This window comes from Atractosteus spatula, chromosome 3, assembly GCF_055471065.1.
Source record: "Atractosteus spatula isolate fAtrSpa1 chromosome 3, fAtrSpa1.hap1, whole genome shotgun sequence".
NCBI classification, from domain to species: Eukaryota; Metazoa; Chordata; class Actinopteri; order Semionotiformes; family Lepisosteidae; genus Atractosteus; species Atractosteus spatula.
This window is the reverse complement of record NC_142708.1, coordinates 4,230,968-4,251,430: the sequence shown is the minus strand read 5'-3', so window position 1 is coordinate 4,251,430 and position 20,463 is coordinate 4,230,968. Positions and strand designations below refer to the sequence as shown.

General features: G+C 41.8%; 1 protein-coding gene across 2 annotated transcripts in view; it reads left to right on the top strand.

The window, feature by feature from the left end:
* The first annotated feature begins 10,213 nt into the window (after window positions 1-10,213).
* Window positions 10,214-20,463, top strand: part of rasa1a (RAS p21 protein activator (GTPase activating protein) 1a) — a 49,553-nt gene continuing 39,303 nt past the window's right edge. Inside the window, exon 1 of one of the 2 annotated variants that reach the window (XM_088910331.1) lies at window positions 10,214-11,624. In XM_088910331.1, the coding sequence (XP_088766457.1) occupies window positions 11,128-11,624 (497 nt within the window). In that variant the 5' untranslated portion in view covers window positions 10,214-11,127. The remainder of the gene's footprint in view (window positions 11,625-20,463) is intronic. The other variant, XM_088910332.1, reaches the window with a different exon arrangement.

Genomic DNA, 20,463 nt, shown 5'->3' with positions numbered 1-20,463 from the left:
AATAAACCCATTACTTGTTATTTTGCAGGCTACACATGCTGACGCAGCTCCCCACCTGAAAAGGAAAGGAAAGGTCGTGGGGACAGCCCAACACTGGGGTGGAGCGAATCGCTACAGTTCACATACACATACATAGACACATAGACACTCACGTACACACATCATACACATCCACACTCATGCACACATAAACTTCATCCTCATACACATACAGACACACATACACACACAAACGCACACACATAGATATACACAGTATATAGAGTGTACACTTACACACATAAACATACACACACATACAAATATGCATACACACATACACATTCACATACACATACTTTACTGTATATAGACACATACACATAGATATATACATACACATATACCATACATATACACTTGCACGTATAAATACATATACACACATACTCATACACATACACACGTATACACAGATATGCACACACATATATACTGTATATACTGTACATACACGTGTACACGTGTCAAGAGTTTTTATCTTAAATTGTGACAGTTTTCAATTTATTTCACGTTAAATTAAAATTGTACACACTTGACTGATTCTCTTTTCAGACCTGAACACCACGTCACTGCGTAAAGACTGTGTAAACAATTTATTGAATGAGAAGTGTTTTGAAAGTAGCTGAATTTTTAAAAGAAACATGAAACATCCCGATAATTTTTATTTATTTTTATTTATTTTTCCTGATATAAATCATCAATGTATGTTTAAAGGTTTTAGTGAATGAACAGTGGAAGTTTCATGCAGCAGAATTGTACGTTGACTATAAATAGGTGAATATTTTTGCCACACAGCTTGTTTGTGGTTGCTATGACATGCCTGTGCTTTGACAACCCTGTCAAAGACAGTAACACTGGTGAAAACTGCGACATCCTTATCAGCCTGCAGTAGGTACGACAAATACCGTTTCACATCACAATGCTCACACACTCTAGTGGAAAGGTTACAGGAAACACTGAAGAAGACGTTCAGCTCTTAAGCGCTGAAAAGGAATCTTTCGATATTCAACATGCAAGCTTTTGTTGTATTTTCAAAATAGCTTGTTATTGGAATTTTGTGCTCCCCTTGCTGTTTATTCTGTTAGTTTTTAAGTTTGTATGCAAGGAGTGCATTTGAACAGACCAGGTTTCAAAAACAGCAGCTCTACTCTGTTAGCTCAAGCATGGTCAGCCGCCTAGCCCCACCGCAGCAGGTCTGTGTTGGACAGAAGACCTGCATTTCAGACAGGAAATGAATCTGCAATATTTATACCACACCTGTTCAGATGAGATAATGGCACGAAGGTCCTTCAACGTGGGTGAGTTTATTCTGCTATGCAAAATGTCCAAAATCATCTGTTCTCTGACAGAGGAGTCAGGGTCAGCACTTTACTCATCAACCTATTGTAACGCTTACGGCCGACAGGTACTGTGTAAGAGCCGGCGTACCAGAGCAGGTGACGTCACCGCCCTTCCCTGTGATAGCAGGACCACAGCTACTGGGCTGTGGAGAGATCTCTCTTTAGCTCACGGGGCTAGGTCGCTGCAGAGAGACGCGGAAGTCCCGGGTTCGAGCCCCGGACAGTGTGGGGCCGACCTGATGCGGCAAGGGCGCCCGCCTGAGCCCCCGTTGCGTTACACTATTAAACTTTACTCCATAATTTGAATGGAACGCTTTTGGACAATACATTTAATAATTTACTCCAGATGTAAAGGACAAGTAACATCGTCTAACAATTTAGGAATGCGCACAACTATCAAATACTGTCTAACAGTTGTCTTTCTACTGTAATGTACCATGGTTCTTGGCAAACTGGGCAACCAATAATCTCACCTGTTGAAACTAAGCATCCCTCAATCAGTTGTAGTCTTAAAAATTACCAACACAGTGTCACACGCTGCACATTTAGCACCTGCCATGGTTCAAAGACTACTAGGACAAATGGCCTCAAACATTTCCTACTAAATATTTTCCCATGCGGACAGAAAATGCAGTATACTCAAAAGACTTTTGAAATCCAGTTTACTGATTCTGCAATGAATTTGATCTTCCCTCAGTTCTTCTTATAAATCTCCTCAAGGTCTGTTATTGTTTTATGTTAAAAACATTGCTTTTGTAATGTTTACTCAGAGATTGCTGAAATACATTTGCCAAATTAACATTGCATTGGAGTTAGGAAGCATTTTTATATGAATATTCCTTTCCAAAAAAGGCAAACATATCATATACAGTAATACACTGTGCACTACAGATTTGTTTTGCATTGGGAGCAAAAACATTGTATAGCAGAATGAATTATGGTATTATTATGTAATTATGTAAAACCTTGAATTAGATGTGGCTTCTCAAGGCCAGGACAGCACTATTGTCCTGTAGTGGGGCGGAGCGGTGGCTATGGGGCTAAGGATCTGCGCCTGTGGCTGGAAGGTTGCTGGTTTAAATCCCACGGCCGGCAGAGGACTCCTACTCCATTGGGCCCCTGAGCAAGGCCCTTAACCCCAGCTGCTCCAGGGGCACTGTACAATGGCGGACCCTGTGCTCTGACCCTAAGCTTCTCTCCCTGTCTGTGTGTCTCATAGAGAGCTCAAGCTGGGGTATGCAAAAAGATGAATTTCTAATGCAAGAAATTGTATAGGGCTAATAAAGTGATGTTATGTTATGTTATGTTATTGCTGACCCTAAATCTACATGTAAGAATCCAAATTCTTGTTTTGGAGATTTCATTCTCCAAAACATCACAACTGAGACATAAGCATTTCATTGCTGGGCGAAAATGACCAACGTAATTATTAATCCATCAGCACAACAAAAGGTTGAAGACCTTTCTATAGCAATGGCCATCTGTACGCATGTAATGTTATGTAATATGTTCTGCATCTGAATGAGACAGACACCAGTCGTCTTGGCCAAAACATCTAGAAACATTTCAACTATGGAGCAAAGAAAAACAAAGGGACAAACAAAACAAATGATCAGGTAACAAAGCCTTAGCATAAATTTGATCAGATAGAAGCTATGACATTAGAAAGATTAATTATCTTATTGAAATCACAGAAACATAGCTAAGTGAAAAATTAAGAGAGAGGGGAAAGGTAGAAAATGGGTGTGTGTATATTCAGTATATCTACATCAAAAAGAGAGTTCAGGCTGAGGAGCTAAAGCTAGAGAAATCAAGAGTGATAGACAATCATATATTGAAGGGAATGTCGAACAAGCTTCCCAGCCATATCCTGGCTTCAACAATATCAGGAACACCAGGATACACACTGTACCATAGGTATATAAGGATGTATCCATAGTTTACTCATACAAGCAGAAAGGAAACTTGTTTGTGGTATCTCACTTCTCTCCATTGCCAGTAAACTTTTTGCGATGCGAATGCGCAATAAGTGTATCTTTCACCTTCTGCCTTACTGACCCAGTGTGCCCAGAATCACAGTGCAGCTTTTGAGCTGTTGAAATAATAACACTTGATATGGGCTTTGCAATGTTTCAGAATTTTCAGAAAAAGGCCCGTGAAAAGGACAAAGAACAAGGTCTTCAGTACTGCAAACCACGGAGGCTCGTGGAATGAGATCTCCAGAAAATGTGATCAGGACCACCTGCTCTTTCCACAGTGCACAGTGGCATAATGGCTGTTGTGATGGAGGGTGGTGAGACATCAGGTACATAGTTCTAATAAGAACAACAAGAATAATAAAATAGATTATTTATATAGTGCCTTGAAAAGCAACATCTCAAAGCACTTTACAGAAAAGCAAAAAAAAGTTCAAATGAAAACAGCAACAAATACAGGAAATAAATTAGCACAGAGAAACAAAAGGGTTTATAATGTAATATAAGATGCAAAGGGGCAGACAGACATCAATTAAATAAAAGTGTTTCTGAAGAAGAAGGATATGAGTGTGGATCTGAGTCAGGGAAGGTCAAAGCAGGAGAAGGCCCTGTCAGGCCATGTCTAGGATTTAAATAAAATTGTCCTGCCTGGAATGTCATCTTCAGTTGCTATGTTTGATTTCTTCATTGGCAGGTTCGTTTTGAGCTCTTGTCCAGATTCAAATATTTTACCAGGTTTTATTGTCACACAGTTTCCACTGATACTACATACTGTAATGCCTTCTTCTGAGGGAAATAGTGTTGAAAATCCCTTATGACAAGAATAAGTCATATAGTATTTATATTGAGAGGAATTAAAAATGTGCTTCTTATTACAGTTATTAGAGCCACCCACTTCCCCTCTTGTGAAGTCAGGTGATCATTGTCATTTTCATCTCTCTTTTCTGATGAGTGATTCATGTTCCATTAACCCGCCAGCAGACGAAAAGAAGAAAAAATCACCAACCTTGATCTCTGTCAGGAGAAACAAAACTGCATTAATCTCTATAAATATCAATGCAAAAGATTATTTTTGGTTAGGATGATGTTTCACACAGAATTGCTGCCAGGAAATGTGTTGAGTGTGATTTGTGTCAGGGCAAATTATCAATAGACCTCATATCAAAGCGAAGCACTGAGTGCAACTTCTGGCAAGGCAAAGCTTTAACCAAAATTACTTTAAGAACAAAGTGAAATGAATTTCAAACCACAAATCAGAAGTAAATAATTGTCTGTTGCAATTACATGTTGCAATTTGTTTCTTGTGCAACGTGTGCGGAGCCTTCTAAAAACCTCCCAGCAGCAAAAAATACCTCTGTGAAGGTTGTAAGAAAATCCAGTTTCCAGGAACTGAAAAATTGAAGTGAGACAAAGTAATTAGCAAACTACACATGCATGGAGGTATGCCCCCCAATTAATCAGGGTATCAATACAGAGAAACGCAAAGACAGAAGAAGGTCCCAGGTTGTCAAAGGTGAAAAATAGATACGCCTATACAGACAACCTTTTGTAACAGCACAGCACAGGCTTCCTTTACTCCAGGACCTGGTAACAGATACTCAAGACTTACTGGCCAGGCTAATCATTTCTTTCTTTCTCTGAGCGTCTACAAGAGGGACTGTCTGTATTGATTTAACTATTCCAAGCACTCGAGACAGAACGAAGAAAACAAGTGAGAGAAGCATTAGGGAACTGGGATCATAATATAGTGAGTTTTGAAGTATTTTCTGAAACTGTGCAGGCAGACTACGAAGAAACGGGACAGAGCAGAGGACAGTACAATGAGATCAAATAAATATCAAATTAATATTAAACAGGTGGTAACAGCTTAAAGATATTCTGCTTAAAGCATAAAACAGATTTATCCGACTAGCAGTTAAACGTAACTGAAATTAACTAATTTGACCTGGAAATTTAAATAAATAAAGCAACACGGTGGATCAGTTGTTAACATTGGTGCCTCGCCGTGCTGGGGCTCCCAGGTTCAATTCTGCTTCTGGGTGCTATCTGCACAGAGTTTGGATGTTCTCCTTGTGTTCATGTGGGTTTCCTCTCACAGTCCAAAGACATACTGGTAGGTTAATTGGCTTCTGTGAAAACTGGTCCTGGTGTGAGTGTGTGTGTCTGTGTGTGCCCTCCTTCTTGACTGGCAGCCCAGCCAGGGTGTATCCTGCCTTGTGCCTGCTGCGTGCTGGCCTGCAGGATCCCCGAATTGGAAGAACTGGATGTAAATAACTCAACAAAGAACAAAATAAGGAGAAAGAAAGAACCTTTTAATTAGAACAGGTTAATAAGATATTAGAAAGGAAGAGAGGAAATATTGCAACTGAAACTAAACACATAATAAAATGATTTCTTTAGTATTATAATAGCAAAAGAATACTGAGTGTCTCAATGATTACAGAACAGAAAACTCACAGACGAAGAAAGCGAGTAGCAAACAAATTTGCTGTTCATCAAGGAAGGAACAGATGAAGTGTTTCACGCAGTGTAAGCACAAGTATTGTACAGTATTAACAACTATTAGTATTGAAGAAGGAAAGATATTGTGTTTTTGATACAGAGGTAATACCTGCTGGAAATTGCTGAAGTAGCATTGATGCAGAAAGGGTGAAAGAATGGAATCAAGTAATTACAGACCATTAGGTTTTAATTCTATTACATTAGGTTCATGAAACAATAATTTTAACTAATATAGAGAATCATACTTTTGCTAATTATATATTAAAGGATCAATATGGATTTAGAAAAAGGTGGGTCTGGATAAACTAATTTGTTTGAGTTCTTTGAACAATTCTCTAATTACACGCCAGTGGTATTCAGCCTTCATAAACTTGGATTTAGAATTGGATAATGAAACAAGAAACAAGAAGCACAGATAAGGGGTGAACGCTCAGTCTGGGATCCTGTACTTCAAGGATCTGTATTAGGCCCTTAACAAATTCTGATCCTTTATTTTATCATTCGGCTAGATTTTGGTATAGTAAGCAGAATAACCAAGACTGCTCCACTAAATTTGTAGAGTTAGAAAACATCTATCTGACATAAATAAGAGCAGCGTGTCAAAAGCATGTGGAAAAAAAACCAAACAGAAACTATAACTATAAAGTGGGAAACATTAATCTTCAAAAGGATATTTACAAGAAAGGGTGAGATGTGAAAGACACATCATCATCTTCTAAGTACTGTGCAGAAGTAAGAACATGGACAACCAGAATGTATAATTTAAATTAGGGGATGTGAAATGTAAGTTGTACAAAGCACTAGGAAGACCGTATTTAGAATATTAGTCACCATAATCCAAATAGACATTGCTTCTCTGAACGTATATAGGAATATCCTACACACTGAAATAAAAGAACTATTAAAGAAGTAAGTAAAAAAATATATAGAAGGAAAGAATGGATTTGGGGTTAAACATTGTAATTGAATTATTGTTTTTAGCAATGTGTTATTTGCTTGGAATTCAGAAAGAGAGTAGGGATTTAAGTGGAAGAAATATCTTTTAAACGACTTTGTCTTCATCTGTCAGCTATCCTCAATTGAAATAATAGTGTCCTTTTTTGATGCCCTGCTTAGCTGAAGTGCCTGTGAAACAAAAGGGGAACAAGTCAAATTTCCTTGCTGGGATTTTTACTGGGACTATAACCATAAACTGGAGGCTGCTATCTGTTCAGGCATCCCAGAGTATAAAAGCGTTAGAGAAAGCTGAGAAAACAATGTGTTATCTTACTACCCTCCACTTATTTTCCAAATAATCTGTTGAACTGAGCAAATCAGCATCCCATTTGAGGCTTTGAAGACTGTGGAAAGACAGGAATAAGAGTGAAAACCTTTCATATTGGTTCATAGTGGTTCATATTCAGGAGACTAAGCAGACCAAAGAGTACCCTTTTATGGGGTCCCAGATGGCACAAGTGCATTATCTCCTAACCTAATAACAGACAATCTGAAAAGAAGACACCCCAAACCAATCCAAAACAAAGCTGTGAAACGTGAACCAATAGAAACTCAGAACACAGAGGCCAATCACAACCAATCACAACCTAAAACGATGAGTCAGCAACTCAGCCCATGGAACAGGATATTCACAGCAGCCAAGTTCTCAGTCCTAGTGTGGGCTTCCTCTCCACTGCTCCTTTTCTCTACCAGTGCCTGTTAGCAATCACAGCTGCCGATATTCTAGCCAGTTTGTCAAAACCCTCAGCAGAATAGTATCACCTCTTTCCATTCTGATTAAGATAAGATCACTTTATTAGCCATATACAATTTCTTGCATTAGGAATTTGTCTTTTTGCATATCCCAGCTTGTTCTCCATGAGAGACACAGACAGGGAGAGAAGCTTGGGGTCAAAGCGCAGGGTCTGTCATTTATACAGAGCCCCTGGAGCAACTGAGGTTAAGGGCCTTGCTCAGGGGCCCAACGGAGTAGGATTCCTCTGGCAACCTTCCAGCCACAGACGCAGATCCTTAGCCATAGTGCCACCGCTCCACCCCATTAAGATGGCTGAAATCTTCACTCTGTTGTCAAACTCACCCTCATTCAGCGGTTATAAGGTCTGGCAGCCTGTGTTATGTAATAATTATAATAGTAATTCCTTACGCTTATGTGGTGCTTTTCTGGACACTCCACTCAAAGCACTTTACAGGAAAAAGGGGACTCCCCTCCACCACCAATGTGCAGCCCCACCTGGATGATGCGACGGCAGCTATAGTGCACCAGTACACTCACCACACATCAATTATTAGCGTGGAAGAGAGCTGAGTAATGAAGCCAATTCATAGATGGGGATTTTTAGGAGGCCATGACTGGTAAAGGCCAATGGTAAATTTGGCCAGGACACTGGCGTAACAGCCCTACTCTTTTTGAGAAACACCCTGGGATTGTTAATGACCACAGAGAGTCAGGACCTCGGTTTTACGTCTCATCCGAAGAATGGCACCTTTTTACAGTGTTGTGTCCCCATCACTATACTGGGGCATTAGGACCCACACAGGCTGCAGGATGAGCTCCCCATGCTGGCCCCACTAACACCTCTTTCAGCAGCAGCCTCAGCTTTCCCAGGAGGTCTCCCATCCAGATACTGGCCAGGCTCACACCTGCTGAGCTCCAGTGGGCTGCCAGCTGTGAGTTGTAGGATGATATGTCTGCTGGTGTGGTGGTTGTATTAGGGTGACAGTCACATCAGGGAACACCTGCAAAAGGCAAATGTTCTGAGTAATGCCCTGAGAAACTGAAACAATCAGAATGAAGATTTTTCTTCCTTATATTGAGGTTAAATTAACAATTGAAATAAAGTATTAAATTCAGAACTGCATAACTGTTGCAAGGGCAGCACGGTGGCACAGTGGTTAGCATCACTGCCTCACAGAACTGGGGCCCTGGTTTCGGTTCCTGGGGTGCTATCTGTGTGGAGCTTCTATATTCTCCTCCTGTTTGCATGGTTTTCCTGCCATGGCTGAAAGACCTACTGATAGGTTATTTGGCTTCTGGGAAAATTGGCCCTGATGTGAGTGTGTGTCCCATTCAGGGTATACCCCACCTCATGCCTGTAGCTTGCCAGTGTAGGCTCTAACTCTCCAGTCTCCCTGTGACCCTGTTTTGGATAAAGCGGTTTGACAAGTACTGGTGATTCCACACTAGAAGGAAAATGGGAAAAAAAGGTATTTTGCCTGTGTTTCTAGTCGTGCAGGGAGTTGAGGGAGAGGGTAGGAATATGAGTGTAAGGAGTACAAATGAAAGTCAATGTAAGAATGAGTAAAGAGGCAAGTATAGACCCCACAATATAAAAACGTACATATTGCGGTGCTATTAAACAGATGCAAGTTTCTAGCGCCAGGAAGAGACTCCCAGGGGCAGAACCGGGCTCATTATTGAGCCACGCCCCTCATTTAAGCCTGAAATACTCCGAATCACCAACACAGGGAGCACTCAGACTCACGCATGGGGGGATGGACCGCACGAGTATTGAAGCAGCCAAGGCAGACAGGGTGACAGGAGGGAGCAACAAAGGAACACAGCCCAGACAAAGAAATGCTACACAGCTGTGTACTGTCGATGGAGGCTTCCCATCATTCCCACAGAGCCAGTCCCAATATCCTGAGCGGCTCCCTTTCCCAGCTCCTTGGACACTGTCCTGACAGATGGCTCTACAATGTGTTGTGTACTTACTGTATACACTGGTGAATAAAACACAAGAACGCTTAGAAATAATCAGGTCATTAGGCCAGCTAATGTGCTTTATCAGTAGCTAATTGATCCCAGCTGTTTTCATTGATTCAGCTGTTCCTTGAAAGAAGCCAGGACTCTAGCTTCAACTACACGTACTGTTCCATACTCCTGCAACCCTCTGTGTAGAGAAGAGCCTCCTGTTCTAAGCTTTAAATGCACTCATCCATAGATTCCACTTAGGCCTGCTGGTTTATTTTTCACTTTCAGGCCTGAAGAAGTCAGGTTTATCTCTCTGTCAGTGCTTCGGGGGATTTTGAACACTTTTTTGAACACCTCTCCTAGTCTTCTCTGTTCAGCGCTGAAAAGATTCAGTTATTTTATTCTGGCAGTAGTAGAAGTAGGTTGTCCACAGAGATTGAATGTCCAAAATGTTATTGCACAGGAAAAAAAATAAGTTAAACGTTCTTCTTCTGCCCCAGTTTACGTTGTTGTTTTTCTGTATAATGGGGGGAAAAAAAGTTGTTTTTTTTTAAATAAGAGACATCAATTCCACTGCCCCACTTCTCAGGCAGTGATTTTCTCAGAAGCCGGGGCGAATCGAAGGCGCGGTCGAGCCGCTCGGCGCTCGCTTGGCCGGGTCTGAGCCTGAGCGTCAACACGCTTCCAGTACGGGAGAGAGAGGTAAGAGCTAAAGCTCTCTCGGCAGCGCAGGGGGGGTAAAAAAAAACAACAACCCACAGCTCTCGGCAGCGAAACAAAAAAAAACACCAACTTGCGCAAGAAACAATCTAACAATTTTTTCACATCCGGCCGGGCTACGGCGAGGGACCCAATCTAAAACAGAAGCGAGCGAAGGAAACTGGCATTGCAGCGGCCAGGGGGCGAGAGAGAGAGTGTGGTGTTAACAACTGCAGGCTGGAAATCGCCGCTGAAACAAGCAAAGCAGAAGAAGAGAGAGAGAGACAAAAAAAAAGAAAGACAGAAACCTGGGAGGCAGAGACTGACAATAAGCCACACGCTGCCGACCAGTGGACCTGCTGCCCCAGGGAGGGAGACGCCGTGTCTCTGCCTCGCACCCTGCTCGCTCGGTGCCACACTTTCTTCAACTTTTCCCCAGCCCGGCGACGAGGATGGAGACTTAAAAACTCATTTTGGAGCCCAGCCGTCCGTGGCTGTTTTATTTTTGTTTTGTTTTGGAGGGGGGTGGGGAGGGGGGAGGTTTGTCGAGCGTGTGCGTTGACCAGGACTGTGGCGGCGGAGCACCAGTGAGGTGGTGTAGTTCTTCCAAGTTGAAAGTTTTGGAGCTGAGCTTTTTTGTTGTTTTGTTTTTTTTTTTGTTTGTTCAGAGAGCAAGAGAGAGAGAGAGACAAAAAACCAAGAGTCCCAAGACAGACTGGGGGGAAGGATCCCTTTTCCACCCCTTTAATTCCCCCTCTCCCTCCCTTCCTTCCTTTCTCTCTTCTCTTTTGCATGCTCATATTTTATATATATATACACACACACACAACGAGTAACAACAAACGAAGGACCCGAAGAAAAAATATTCTGTAAGAAAATCATGATGGCGGCGGAGGTCGGAAGCGAAGAGGCAGGTTCGGTTTCGGCCGGGACCGGGGTTTCTGCCGCCGGAGGCCCGGAGGCCCACTTTGCTTTCTTTGCCCAGCCGAGATTGCGGGTGAGTGAGTCGGCCCCGGCAGCAGCCTCGGCCCTCCTCCGCCACCTCCCGCCCGGCGGCCCCCCGGAGGTCGTCCTGTGCCCGGTGGCCGGCGCTGGGAGTGGCACCGGTGCCGGGCAGCCCTCGCAGTCTGGGGGCAGCTCGTCCGCGGGGGCCGGGGCGGCGTGTTCCCCCACCCCCGAGGCGCAGGGCATCCGGATGTCGCCGACGTCGGGGGGTCCGGACGGGCCCGCCGCCGCCTTCCCCCCTCTGCCGCCCCCTCCTCCGCCGCCCCCCGTCTGCGGGGGTCTGGGGACGGTGGACGAAAACGACATGCTGGACGGCGCGGAGTACGAGGAAGAGGAGGTCGCCTTCCCGCTGACCGCGCCGCCTACGAACCAGTAAGTTGGGGGATTTATTGAAAAAGTAAGACGATTTGAACAACAACCACCACAACAAACAGGAAAAAAAAAAGAAAAGAAGTCGGTTGTGTGTTAACGAGAGGGCTCTCGGGGGAGATCCGAGCCGCGCTTAGCTGTGAAGTTTGATGGTACAACTTGTTGACAGCCAGCGGTTTGATGTGCGCTTCAAACTGCAGGGAGTAGCGCTGCAGCGCCGGATGCAAACAAACTCTCCATAAAAACTTTCTAAGCCTTGCTGCTGAATCAGCGCCGTATCGCAGACAGCCGATACAAATCCTTTCACCTCGGTAGAACAGGGCCTTTTTACTGTCTAAAACATTGGGTTTGAAGAATCGGCCTGTCTTCAGACGCAACACTGTGAGAGACCTGCAGAGCAACGCTTTCCTGTTGTACTGTCCATTTGCAGTGTAGTTACCTCAATTTAAAGCAAACTTCCATCGCCAGGACGAGAGTTTCTTGCCTTAACACAGTATACTCGCTCTGCAAGGGTCTGGTCCATTCCGAGCAGGAAATGTCGTGAGCTGGTTAATTGAGCAGGGAGAGAGAGAGAGTGTTTAATAAAAAAAAAAGTAACTCTCGAATCATTAGGACTTAATTAAACGCTCTTGTAGTTTTAATTTGCTGTGCAGTTAATCCTGAGCCAATTTTGGTGAACACCCACAGCGCCTGCAGCTCTGTATAGTGCCACAAAACGGTTTATCTGGTTCCTTAGGTTTTGGTGATGGATATGTATGTGTGCATACAGATGGGTATATACCTTGATCGCATATTAAAATAAACAAGAGGTTGCAGGTAAGGAGAGAAAGTGGTTCAAAAGTGAACTGAAAGGTTTTTTTTTTTGACAGTCGTGTGGGTTTTGAGAGCTGCAAATCATGAAACTCACGACTGGAAGGTGAGAAAAAAATGCTTTCAGGTTTTCACGTGCGGGCACTAACCACCTGTTAACAGCAGTGAGCTTCGGCTCTGTCAAGTTACACACGGGTATGGCTGCTGTTCCCTCTCACTGAACTACTGCAAAGGAAGTGTTGTAAACTGCAAGGTGTGATATCGTTTAGATCTAGTGCCATGTTTACGCCAGATTTAAAGTAAAATGAATTTACTTCAGTGCCATATACACAAGCGATAGGGGAATGAAAATATTTAGACGTGCTCAGACACGAGGATGAGGCCTTGTTAAGGAAGAGGTTCTTGAGCACAGATTCGCACCCTTACTACTGTGTCTTGCTCAGGGGTGCATGCAAGCCACACAACAGCCAGGATGCAAAAATCCCCACATTCAGGTATTGTACTTTTATAAAATGGACAGCATTAGTTAAATCAATATTTTCCAGTAGGTTTATATAAAACAAGCATTAACATTATCCTGCAAATGCACAACTTCAAGAAATTTTAATGCTGTTTGTGGCATAGAATTCTTTGGAAAAATGTCAGACCTTGTCCTGGAGTTGCAGTGCACAGACTTTACTGGTAGCCAAAAACGTCCTTCCTTGGCTTACCCTTACTAACCTAAATGCCTCCGGTCTGAAACTGAATTAATACGAGTCTGGTTTGTATGTTTAAATGGATCCTTTTTCCTGTATAATTCTTTGGCCTTCACACAGATTCAGCAAGATATCAACAGTACGGAGTTAAAAATGGTTTCCATTTAACATACTTTATCTGCAATGTTTAATAGGTAAAAAGTTACTGAAAGAAAAACTATATAGCTCACTAAAATACATACCTGTAAGTCAGTGGTACTCTGCATGAAGTCCTTAGATACTGTCAATAGGATGATACTGCTCCTGTAGTTGTGTATAACATTCCTATTCTCTGATAACACTGTGATCTTATCTGGACTTGTTTCAGTTTGATTTTATGTATAAATTGGGGGTGATTATGTGGTTTCCCTCTTCTAGAGCAGGTTAAGAGCCCTGCTGAAGCTGGAACTTATGGAGCTACTTGTAAGATCTAATTGTTTCTCCCATTAATCATTTCTTCCACATCCGAAAGCAGCTGGCTTAATAGCAACCACAGCCTTGCTATTGCCAGTGGGGATCACTAAGGTTTCCACAAAGTCTCTACTTGTTCAGTAAGCAAAATGTGTGCTCTAGTGTGTGTATGCACACCTTTTTCATGGTGTTTACTGGAATGTGCATTGGCCACCTTGGGGAAAAAGGTATTTGGCTTGAATGTCTGTGAAATGACTGGAGAACACCCAAAAACAGGTCATTAATTGTTTTTTTTCAAAGGGCATGAGGTTTGCCAAAGTTATTTGACATGTTAGTAGATGCAATTTCTCTTAAAATGCCTTGGTGCCGTCGTATACTTAATAGGTGCTCTGGAAAAATGGTGCTTGTAGCATATCAAGGAGAGCAGTGATGCTCACCAGATGCAGTCCAAAACCTTCTTTGCAGCCGGCACCCATATCATCCTGCAACTCAAAACTGACAACCTACTGAAGCTCAGCAGGTGTGAGCCTGGTCAGTACCTTGATGGGAGACCTCCTGGGAGAAACTAAAGTTGCTGCTGGAAGAGATGTTAGTGAGGCCAGTAGTCTCACCCTGTGGTCTATGTGGGTCCTAATGCCCCAGTATAGTGACGGGGACACTGTACTGTAAAAAGGCGCCGTCCTTCAGATGAGATGTAAAACCGAGGTCCTGACTCTGTAGTCATTAAAAATCTCGGAGCGTTTCTCGAAAAGAGTAGGGGTGTTTCCCCAGCATCCTGGCCAAATTTCCAGCTGGCTTTTACCAATCATGGCCTCGTAATAATCCCCATCTATGAAGTGGCCTCATCACTCTGCTCTCCTCCCCACTGAGAGCTGGTGTGTGGTAAGCTTACTGGTGCACTATGGCTGCTGTTGCATCATCCAGGAGAGGCTGCACACTGGTAGTGCTGGAGGGGATCCCCATTACCTGTAAAGCTCTTTGAGTGGGGGGTCCAGAAAAGTGCTATATAAGTGTTAGGTATTATTATCTTTGTCCTAAAAGTATGTGTAGTTCATGTCGACACCCTAATTTTGCAGGACGTTTCTTATGCAACCAAAAAATCACTTCATGCCTTTACCTCACCCTAACCAGGGATGATCTTGATCAACCACTGCTCTGTGTTTAACACCCACTTCCTTGCTCCAGTGGAGCTCACCATGTTAGCCATTGCATCTTTCTTCATCTGTTTTAAGCAAGAGTATTGTGCTCCCAGCTGCAGTAATACTATTTATTACTTCCCCTCTACGTTATATTTGGTGGCTTTTTGACCAAGGTAGCCATTTATAGGCTCACCGGAACATGAGAAGCTGTAAAGGGAAGCAGGCCAGTTGGGTCCTCTGCCTTTTTTGGTCCATGGTAGTCCTCCTTTCCTGCAACTGGCCATCAGAATTAAATAGGAATTCCAGCCTACTTCTGCTAGGCTTGTTTGCGTTCATTCAGTATCCTTGTAACTCTTTCAGGCAGCTAACTCCGTTCCTGTTTGATATTGGTTCTCGTTACATCACCTTTTTCGGGAGAGTCTCCTAAAAGAATCGGGGACTGCAAGGGTACAGTTATGCCTAGTACTGCAGAGGAAGGTTTTCAGCCGCTTTGCATGCCTGGCCTTCTGGGGTGAGCGTATCATGACATGCCGTTCTCTTTCAAGAAGGGCTGATGCAGGAGATCAAGGACAATCTTGGCTGCATTTTTAAAACGCCTTTTTAGTTTGCACTCCTCCATCATAGTAGTTGCTTCTTGTGAGTTATTCTCCTCTCTCGGGTCGGCTGTATTTTGAAGACGTGATGATGTTTGCACTGGACAGCAACTGCAGTGTATATATATATTTCCAGATATTTAAAGTTTCAATAACTTGAAGAAGTTTTTTTTGCTTCTATTGGGTGTGTGTGGGCCTTACTCTGAGCACAAGTCATTCTGACATTCATAATTTACCACTTTTCAAACACAGTGTGAGTGTGTTCCGAATTGTGATGTGATGTCAGCATTCTGACACAATTTAATTTTTTGCTCATCAGTCTGATTTTAAAACGGCGAGACTTGGGGATTGTTTTTTTAACATTGTGGTCTTATCGTTCAGGAGAGTTCTGACAGCCAAAAGATAGTGCGTTGTATGTTCGAAACTAAATACTTTATGTACACCTTTAATTATGCATTCAGCATCTAGAAATTACAGGGTATAATAAATTATAATAAATTTCTCTTTTAGAAAACCTGGGCGTACCTTTAAGCCTACAGGAAATCCTTCAGCTTGTGGTGATGTGCTGAAGAGCCTGCATTAATGTAGTGGAGTAGTTCACACCTTTTTGCATCATCAATAAATATGCAAGTAATTGCCACCAAGACGGTGCTTAGGCTTAATCTGGTTTCATGGTGGATTTCGAAGAAACACAAGAAGCACAACACTTGGTGTTCCAGTCTTATGCAAAATATGTGCCTAATTCCATATTTATAGCAGTTGTAAAAGTCGTGGATTATGACGATAAGAAAATGTTATGGATCCTAGAAATGTCAGCTTATTTAGTCAGTACTCCATTTTTGTTTTGGAAGATGTGCTTAAAGTATGGTGTGTTTTCATGGATCTTGTTTACTAATTTAGAGTAAGTAGGTGGAAATAACTACACAGAGTGATAGCATGATAACCTTGTGCTCGATTGCATGGGTGAGGAAGATGCCCTTGACAGTTGGTGGGCTGTCTTTCAGGAACAGGTTGAAGAAAAGAGAATTCACTGTCTAGTCTAGGGGAATAGCTGTTATTTTTGCAAGATTCATTCTTCAGGAAACAGGTAATTTATTTTGCATCTGTCAGCACTGTTGCATATACTTTAAATGCCTTGCAAAGAATCGTCTCTCCTGTAACTTTGCAAAAAAAAACATAACTTAAATCTTCAGACAAAATGCACTCCACAGACAAAAGTACAGGTGGCAGGCCAAACCTGAAATGAGGTTTTGAAAAGGATATTTGCAATGTTTTCAACATGGAGAGCATGCATGCTGTGGTCTGCAGCAGTGACTGACAAAGTTGTGCTATAGTTAAGATTTCAAAAGATGGTTTGGAATTACCTTGATTCCCCTACTTTGAGGCTGGAATATCCCAGTAAGTGTTCTAAATGTACTGATGTACTGGAATCCAGTAAAACTGTGTATTCCATCAGAAAGCTGTCACACTTCGGTAGTCAGTTCTGATGTTAAGTTCATTTTGTTCTGATAACCTGATGGTGTGATTCTGCACACCATCAGGTACTGGATCTGTGCATGGTTACTTCATTAACCCACTGCAGCTTCACAGTCTCTCCCGTTACTGTTGAACCAAATTTGTATATAACTTAAGACTTTTTTCCAGATCTATAATAAAAGGAGACCCGGCTTCCCTAAGTATTTTGGCTTTATACGATGAGTTATTTATAGCTCTTATCATATGTACAGAACTCATCCTGTGAGTTGAAGCGTCTGAGTGTGGGTGATGTTGTTCAGTAAAATTTTTGGTTTAACTTGCAGGCCATGCAGGCGTTTGTTAGAAAGATGCAGACAAATGTGTGAATATCAGAGCACCATCAGTGTTAAAAACAGCAAATGGTCTTGGTTAAGTCAGAGAGCCATAATAAATTTAGAATTGCCAGATTGCCTTTGCTAGGGAAAGTGAATAGTAACAGCACTTGTTTGGGTACATCCTGGAACAGTGGTGGGGCTGTAATGTAATGTCTGACACTCACACCTCATTTTTGGCTTTACTTTATTAATACCCATTCTCTGGATCTCTGGCACACCAAATACTGCATTCTGTATGCTGACAACTGCACAGCATTTCAAAACACCCCTCTGCTTGGTTTAACATTTCAAGATCGTTAAGTTATTTCTCAATTTGATGACTGTTATTGAAAATAAGTAAATTGCAATGGCATTTTTTGTGCAACTTTTAAGAATTAATGGGAAACTAATCCCATCGGCTAGTTTCCTTTATGCTTCTCATTAGTTTGAACCGTTGCTTGTGAAGTGCACCATTGTACGTAGTGTAAATTCATTTTTTTTCAGGGCAGCATCTTCTGGTATGTAGTTTGGCTGAATAAAAAAATATTTAAAAATAGGCAAGAGAAAAAATATTAAATGAAATTACAGAGTATATTTTTAGCTATAAAATTAAGTTTTTACACTTAATTTTAGCACTGAATATGATATAGGAAAGAAGTGGATTCAGGTAGATGTTGGTTCACTTCAACTCAAGCTCCATTACATGACCACAGGCTATAAAAAAAGACTTGCAGAGTAAAATTTATAAAGTACAAGTACTTCTACATGTGGTTTCTTTCATGAAAAAAACAAACTAAATATACATTTTTCTATAGCTTAGATGTTAAAGAAAAAAAAAGGTTGCCTTTAATTTTTAAGCTAAAATCAACACTGAAGTCCCTTTTAACGTTTTCTGGTACAATAATACATTCTTCTTGTTAACAGCAGTTTGAAACAATCAGGATCCCTTTTCTCAATTTTCTTTACAGTAAATATGTGATTGACATTCCAGAGGTGGACACAGTGGAACGAAGGGAGCCTTGTTTGCTCAGGGCTGTCATTTTGAGAGCTTTTGATTAATGGAAGGGTGCTTTCAGTATCAACAGAACTGAGCTGACATGTTGCGGATGCATTTAAAAACAAATGTCTAATGTCATGCTGGCTGTGTTGGATGTCAGTGCACTGTCTAGGTATTACAGTTGAAGTCATTCAAAATTAAATGTGCTTTCACTTTAAATAGCGTGTGTCTACTACTTCATAAGTTTGCTACATTCTAGGTTTGTAGAAGATTCTAAGCAGGATTATTAGAGAAAGTCTGGATTTAATCTTTTGTTTTGCTGTAACAATAAAACCAGAACATGAATAAAGAAGAATGTACTGGTGAGAACTGTAGTACTCCTACAGATAATAACTTGTATTTATAAAGTGCCTCTCCAGCCCCAAGGACACTGTACATCGTGAATAAAGAAAACATACCCCAAAAAAAGTACGATGGAAAGTAAATGAAAACAAAATAAACAAGAGCATACAAGTTTTTACAGATGTAAGCAATCAAACATAGCCCTTGGTAAATGGGCAAGTTTTAAGTTTAGGTCTGAAGAGAGTTAATGAAGTTGTCTCTCATAGAGTCTGAGGAAGGTCATTCCACAACACTGAGGGAGCGACAGAGGGCAAGGTCACCAGTAGTCAGAGATTTTGTCCTGGGGACAGTGAGTAGAGGGCCGGCTTCACCTGAGCAGAGCCTGTGGGAGGGGCTGTAACATGGAGTTCAGAGATGTACGATGGATCCAGATTGTTTAGAGCCTTGAAAATCAGTAACAAGATCTTGCATTGAATACATGACTTAATAGGCAACCAATATAGAGACTTTAGTGTAGGAGTGATATGCTGCCGGGGTCTGGTGTGAGTAAGTAGTCTAGCTGCAGAGTTTGGAACATATTGCAACTTGTTTGGGAGCCCATAGAGTAAGAGTAGAAGGATTTCACTAAGTAATTTCAAAAATTAGAAATTGCATGTACAGTAATACACAGAAACAAAAATGGCACGTAGACTTGTTCAATCTGATCTGCACTAATAAACTAAAATATTTGACATATTGTAGTTTTTGTTTTTGATAGTTTTCATAGATTGTTCTTGCCAGTAATGTTTAAGCATTTTATCGATGATTTTTAATTGAAGTTCCCAAATGTAATTTTGATTAAAAATAACTTTTTTTTTTGCTCTTGCGGTTTATGAACTCTTTCTGTAGCAGTCTGACTTAGGTGATGTGAACAATCGGTAATAATTCCTTACACTTCTAGAGCACTTTTCGGAACACCCCCCTCAAAGCGCTTTACAGGTACTGGAGACTTCCCTCCATGATGTGATGGCAGCCCAAGTGCTCCAGTTCGCTTACCACACACCAGCTGTCAGTCAGTGTAGAGGAGAACAGAGGAATGAAGCCAATTAATAGATGGGGGTTATTAGTAGGCCATCATTGGGGAAGGCAGAGGGGGAGATTTGGCCAGGGCACCAGGGGTAACACCCCTACTCTTTTCGAGAGACGCCCTGGGATTTAGGGCCTCTGTTTTATGTCTCATCTGAATTACGGCACATTTTTACAGTACCGTGTCTCCGTCAATATACTGGGACATTAGGACCCACACAGACTACAGGGTGAGCTCCCCCTTCTGGCCTCACTAACACCTCTCCCGGCAGCAACCTTAGTTTTTCCCAGGAGGTCTCCCCTTCAGTTACTGACCAGGCTCACACCTGCTGAGCTTCAGTGGGCTGCCAGTTGAGTTGCAGGGTGATATAGCCGCTGGTTATATATACATAGCAAGCTGATATAGGCAGCTGAGTATACTGTATCTAAAAATCAAGAAAAATGACTGTACTGAGAAATTTGGTAGTTGCATTTAATACAAATTGTGCTACATCACAGAACTAGTATGACTTTTCCATATGTCCTATTTTTATATTTACGAAACATGATGGTCTAAATTAATTTGGAAACCACGTAGAATTATGAAAACATAAGATCTATCAAACATGAAGACCCCTTGGGCAGTACTGACCCTGTCATATGATACACTATAAGAGATGAATCCTTACCTGTCTGCTCTTTGTGTTCCAGTTTTTTACATTTAAACCAAAGCAAAATTTATTTGTACTCGAATAAGCTACAAATACAATTTGTTTGAAATGATTTGATTCTGTATTTGCACATTACTCACAGAGTAACTTCTTGTAACTTGTAACTTCTTAAACCTCTTCATTTGGTTTCCTCTAAGTAGTGTGCCACTGCCAGTTAAGAGGGTATTCTTTCCCAGGAGTCTTTCAGCAAGTCAGACACCAGTGTGGATCTG